General features: G+C 49.6%; 1 protein-coding gene across 1 annotated transcript; it reads left to right on the top strand.

The window, feature by feature from the left end:
* The first annotated feature begins 264 nt into the window (after positions 1-264).
* Positions 265-2,387, top strand: SIVA1 (SIVA1 apoptosis inducing factor). The gene is made up of 4 exons (XM_080596356.1): positions 265-424; positions 554-754; positions 1,530-1,686; positions 2,149-2,387. Exons 1-4 carry the CDS (start codon positions 307-309, stop codon positions 2,204-2,206), a joined length of 534 nt encoding a protein of 177 aa, XP_080452482.1. The 5' UTR covers positions 265-306; the 3' UTR covers positions 2,207-2,387.
* Positions 2,388-6,114: the final 3,727 nt, after the last annotated feature.

Here is a 6,114-nt window from a genome sequence, read left to right on the forward strand (position 1 = left end):
CTCCCCCTGGCCGGGCACGGAAAGGTCCCGAAACCCGAGGGTTTGGCTGCCAGGAGGGCTCGGCAGAACCGACCGGCTCCCACCGGGGCGTAACCCCTGCCCCCAGAGCCCGGCGGCGGCGACAGCCCCGGTCACGGCGAGGGCGTCCCGCCCGCTCCCCTCAGGCGCAGGTCCCGCCCCCTCCCGTCAATCTTCCTCTCCTCGCGCCGCCATTGGCCGGGAGCGGCGGCGGCGGGGCGGTTGGCGGGCGGGAGCCGCCGTTACGGGCCGGGCCGGCGGGGAAGGGGGTGGGGGGGCCCGGCCGCCATGCCGAAGCGCTCCTGCCCCTTCGGGGACGGGGCGCCGCTGCAGCTGAAGACCCGCGTGGGGCTGCGGGAGCTGAGCCGCGGGGTGCGGGCCGAGGAGCTCCGCAGGGAGATCTTCGGTGAGACGGGGGGGGCGGTAGGGGCGCGGCGGGGGGGGGACGCACCACGCCGTCCCGTTCCCTCAGAGCCCCCCCCCCCGGGGGGCTGAGGGGGGCCGCCGGTAACGCTCCTCTCGTGTCCCGCGGCAGAGCGCACCCGGCGGCTGCTCTTCAGGGGCGCCCAGGCGTGCGCTGAGGGCGCCTGGACCCCGCTCCCCCGGCCCGCTGCCGGCCGCTCAACGCAGCCCGACGGACAGGGCCCGGCCGCCGGCCCCGGGCGGCGCTGGAGCGGGCAGCTGCGCATCGGGCACGACGGGAGGCTGCTGAGGAGCGCGGCCGGCACGGAGATGGGTGAGTGGGGGGGCTGGGGCACAGGGGTGGGTTTGGGGCCGTGGAGCGCGTCCGGAGAAGGGCTACGAGGCGGGTGAGGGGCCTGGAGCACAAGTCCTGTGAGGAGCGGCTGAGGGAGCTGGGGGTGTTTAGTCTGGGGAAGAGGAGGCTCAGGGCAGACCTCATTGCTCTCTGCAACTGCCTGAAAGGAAGGTGTGGGGAGCTGGGGGTCGGCCTCTTCTCACAGGTAACTAGTGATAGGGCCAGAGGGAGGGGCCTCAAGTTGCACCTGGGGAGGTTCAGGTTGGAAATTTGGAGACATTTCTCCTCAAAAAGAGCAGTCAGGCATTGGAATGGGATGCCCAGGGAGGTGGTGGAGTCACCGTCCCTGGGGGTGTTCAAGGAGAGGTTGGATGTGGTGCTCAGGGACATGGTTTAGTGGGGGACATTGGTGGTAGGGGGGTGGTTGGAGCAGAGGATCTTGGAGGGCTTTTCCAACCTTAATGATTCTACGAGGTGTCCCTGCCCATGACAGGGGCATTGGAATTAGATGATCTTTGGAAATGGTTTCAGGTGTGGTCTGCTTGATACTGTCTTAATGATCTCTCCGTTAAGAGGAGTGGAGGGAAAAGCCAATAAAGCCATGGGGCAAGCAGTTGTGTTTTTCAAAGCACTGCTACCTGTAGCTGTAATATCCAGCAGAGACACCATGCTCTTGCAGTTCTTAGAGTTTTCAGGTTCTTTCTCCATTTTGCTATAAAGTACATCTTTACTTAATTACATCTTTTCTAAGCAGTTCCGCCGGTGGGAGTTTCCAAAGCCTGCTCATCATGTGTAAGAACTGCCGATGTCAAGGAAGCGTGTTCGCAGTGTGACCGGTTCGTATGCCAGAGCTGCAGCAGGCTCTGCAGCTGTTGTAACACAGTTACCTGCTCTTTGTGCTCCGTAATTGAGTAAGTGCCTTTTCAACTTCTCAAACTTGTAACTCTGAACATCGGTTGTAGCTTATGAAGTCCCAACAGCTACCTAGCTCATACATCCAATTGACTTAACCTCTTTGGATATTGAATTAGGAGCAGTAAAACTGTCTGAAGCATGGGAAATAAAACGCCTGCGTGAAGTCGTCTAATCAGTCTTAGTGCAAGTCTAGTATTTAAATGTTCTAGGAGGCAAATGTTCCTCTTGCTTTCTCACCAGCAATGCTAGCCGGTAATGAATAAACACGCTCCTAAGGAGTAACTTAAGTTTTGGACACTGTTATTAACAGTTCTGTGATGTAAAGAAAGTGTGTCAGAGTCCCATGGTTACAGTTGCTAATGGAATAGGATGGCATTCTTTATGTTCCAAAAGCAGTAGACACTGACTTTGTTTTTCTGTTTTTCTTTTTTTTTTTTTTTTTTTCCTTCTTCTCCTAGTTATGGCGATGTTGGTGAGCAAATTCTCTGCAATGGTTGTTCAATATTTCAAGTCTGAAACCTGATGAAATAGCCCTCAGGGCTAAGACGTCCATAAAATTCATGAAGTCTCTTCCTTATGGCTGATCAATTAATCCTTTTAGCATGTGAATTAATTATGGAATTTCTATGTTTTATATCTTTATATTGTACTTTTTAATATTGTAGCTAAATAAACTTTTATATTTTGAGGATTTCTAGATTATTTTGAGTCAACTTTCTGCTTTGTCCCCCTTTGTGATAGGTCTATCTGGAAGGGACTACTTTGGTCTTACCAGGTATTCCTTGTGTTAGAGAGAATTCCAAATATCTATTCAGTGTCTCTCTGCTTGTTGCTCATGTGAGGACACCCCTTTTATGGATCAGAATAGAAATAATTTTCTCCTCTTATGCTTCCAGGTGAGTGTAAATTGCTTCTGGACGCACAACCTTTTGTTTATAATCTAATTTGGACAATCAGTCGTGCCTGAAGGCTTCTCCTCATAGAGTATGCCGATTTCTGGTTAAATTTTCATAAACTGTCATAAGCATCTTATTATTGGCAACTTGAATAGTTTTAATTATTTCTATGCCTCCTTTGATAGGGAAGAACACTGGTGCTAGAGCTTTTGAGTGCAAACAGAAAGCCAGCACTTTTCTCTGAGAGATCAGTGTCAAAGACTAATTTTGCTGTACCTTCCTTACTAGGTCACTTTCATAGAAAGCAGCTTATTTGTATGACTTGATCATCTCTGCTGTATGCTTAATATTGTCCTGAATACCCACCAGAAATAGCTCATCTATAGGGGTCTGAGAAATGGTCAGCACTCAAGGATACACCTCCACAAACTAGCATTCCTCATCTTCCTTTCCTGTCATAGCAGAGACCAGTTTGCTTGGTATTGTTTGTGCTGTAGGGGTAGGACTGTCATTAAGTACTACTGGACCCTCCTCCCCCGCCCCCCCAATAATTTTCTTTTACTGTTTTGCTACAGAAAAACAACACAACTGACCAGACCTTTCATCTTGTGAACCAACCTTAACATATGTAAGGCAACACTACAAACCCAAATGGTCTTTATCTTAGTAAAATGATGACTTCAGTGGATACAGAAAAAAATTTCCCAGATTTGGGAGAGAAAAAGATCCTAATGACAGTCTGAGCTAAAGCTTCATTTTCTCTTATTACTTGCCCTGAATTTCCAAAACAAGGCCTACTACTTACGCTTCCCAGTCTTCTCAACTGTGATTAGTCTGTTTTGCAAGGAGTAACTTTCTTACCTCTTTCTATCCACTATAGCTACTTCTGTGTGAAGAAACTGAAAGGCCCTTGCAATGCTAGCTCAGTTGAGAGATGTATTTGTCTCATGAGGAGCTGTTGAAAACGAATCATAAAATCATGGAATGGCTTGGGTTGGAAGGGACCTTGAAGCCTCCCCAGTTCTAACCCCCTGCCATGGGCAGGGACACCTCCCACCAGCCCAGGTTGCTCAAAGCCCCACCCAGCCTGGCCTTGAGCATCTCCAGGGATGGGGCACCCACAGCTTCTCTGGGCAGCCTGTGCCAGTGCCTCAGCACAAAGAATTTCTTCCTTACACCTGGTGTAAATCTACCCTCTTCTAGTGTAAAGCCGTTACCCCTTGTCCTGTTACTACCTGCACTTATAAAAAGCCTCTCTCCAGCTTTCTTACAAGCCTCCTTAAAGCACTGAACGGCTGCAGCAACATCCCCCTGGAGACTCTGTGCTGCAGGCCTTCAGTTCCTGAGCACGCACCGCAGCTCCCCGGGCGGACGGGTGAGCACAGCCAGGCGGGGCGCTAGCTGTCGCTGAGCAGCAGCACCTCGAGGTGCACCTTGCGGGGCTTAGGGCCTGCCAGCCACCACGCGGCACGGGCTGGCACTCTTTCCAGACACGAAGCAGCACCTTCTGTAACTGCAGTGACACTTTAACACTGCTTGCGCCCTCTAGGGTGCCCGGGGGGGATTGTTGTGCTGCCGTAGCCCGGCTGGTGCCCCCGGCGTTTCCGTGTTCCGCATGCTTCGTAGCCAGCTGGGATGGGAGAGTTTACTCGTTCGTACTGCAGCCTGGAGTTTGAACAACTGTAAAACGCGCCTTGTTTCCACCTCCAAAGCAAACAGACAGGGTGCAGCACGGGCAGTTTAAGTCGGTTGGGTGAGCTAGTAGCGCAAGGATTTGTCAGCGTGCAGGAATCCCACGGCGTTATCTATTCTTTCAAAGCTATCACAGATTAGGAATGGCGGCGGCACTCTGGTGCGGTCCCTGGTTGTCAGGATCACAGGGCAGATAACAACGTTGTTCCTATGGTAATCATGGGGCACAAAGCTGAGTTTTGTGAATGGGAGGAATCTGTAGCTACCGTGTTTACATGCTACTTTGGGGAAAGAATTTTAAAACTCGGCTTTGCTTCATTTGAAGCTCTAAGCAGTGAACAAAAATGTTTTTCACTCCAGCATATTTTTCAAACTGAAACCTTTAAGTGTGTTTCTGTGGTGTTTTTTTTTTGTTCTCTGGAGAGTGAGAGACTGAAAGTACTGTTTTGCTTCCAGGCTCCTGGAGAGAAGAGACTTGTTGTTTACAAATGATTTGTGTTTCAGAGAAGTTGATATGTTTTTTGGCTCATTTAGTTACTACTGTATTTCATATAAAGCTGTCTTCTCTAAACCAATGGCATGGCTTAAACTTGTGTTATCCTCTACCCAGGCCCCTTGGAAGGTGCTTGCTCATCAGACTGAGGAGCTGGGAGAAGAAAAAAGCAGGAGGAGTAGAGTCAGGAAGAGACTGGTGAGAGACTGGTGAGAGACTGGGAGGAGCAGGGATGCTCTTGCATTGGGGTTGTGCATCGTGCCTGTAAGGAAAGTTTTTTAGTGGTTACCAATTAATGCGCTTGTCTGGATTCAGAAGGTGTGAAAAACTGCTTCTCATGGGCTTGTATTTCCCAAAGCTTCATTACTGAGGAAAGCTCCAGCTCTTGTTTTGCAGTTCTTAGGTGAACAGTTGGAGGTAGGACTGGGGACTGGTTTTAAATCTTTGAATTGCCTTGAAGGAAAAAAAAAAATCTACAAGAGGGAGGGAGGTCCAAGCTTTTTTCCTTTGTCTTGTTAACATCTATTTGCAAGGCCTTGTCTGCTGCCACTGGTCATAGAGCTGTATGTTGTGTACTCAGTGGACTACATGGTAGAGCCAAAGAAATCTGCTTTTTTAATTGGGCAGGAAGATGTTCTTTTATCTTGTGCTGTGCTGTTTTGTTCTTCCCCTCCTATTCAGTGCAAAGTTCTAAAAGTTTGCGTGACATTCAGAGGAAAGGGGATTCGTTGAGGAGCTGGCATATGAATGGGTGAAAATATCCTACAGAAAGGTTTTTGTGGTTGGATGCAGAATTTCTGTTAAGGCCTGTTTATCATTACAGGTGAAGTAAGTCTCAGGGAGCCCAATTTGATGTCTAAAAGGGAGCGAACTCAGCTGATCAGGATTGGCCTACGCTCTGTTTCTGTGCTATGTTTGCTATGTTTCCCATCAAGCTGAGATCCCAAGCTGTCATAGAAATGTGTGAGATTGTCCTGGAGGGGGGGGAGAAACCTCAAACCATCCAGCAGAAGCAGTCTACCAGGGGGAAGAACAAAACCCATACAGGTCATAGAGGCAAACTTTGGGTATCACTGCTTCGTAGGTGTGAAATGTGTGGGTAGGTGGGAGACTCTTCAAGAGAGCATCTTTCTTTCCTCCTTTGGGCTTTTGCATGAGGACCTGTAAGGCGAAGACTGACTGTGTGTACCCTCATATTTCATTTCCTTACGCTGTTCCTTCTACTCTATAGTTTTTCTATGCTGGTTCTTCCAGGAGAAGGCAGCAAAGCTTTGAATATTGTTTTGTTCATATTGAAATAAATTGGTTAACCTATTAAAGGTAGCCAAGAGGCTTCAAAAAGT

The sequence above is a fragment of the Anser brachyrhynchus genome (genome assembly GCF_964034855.1).
Source record: "Anser brachyrhynchus genome assembly, chromosome: 5".
Taxonomy (NCBI): Eukaryota; Metazoa; Chordata; class Aves; order Anseriformes; family Anatidae; genus Anser; species Anser brachyrhynchus.

What these genes read in the sequence shown, in the direction of transcription:
- SIVA1 (XM_080596356.1), top strand. Translation starts at nt 307, where the DNA reads ATGCCGAAGCGCTCCTGCCCCTTCGGGGACGGGGCGCCGCTGCAGCTG. An exon ending in GCTCCGCAGGGAGATCTTCG is followed by an intron (nt 425 to 553) that starts GTGAGACGGGGG and finishes GTCCCGCGGCAG; the next exon opens with AGCGCACCCGGCGGCTGCTC. An exon ending in TCTTTGTGCTCCGTAATTGA is followed by an intron (nt 1,687 to 2,148) that starts GTAAGTGCCTTT and finishes TTCTTCTCCTAG; the next exon opens with TTATGGCGATGTTGGTGAGC.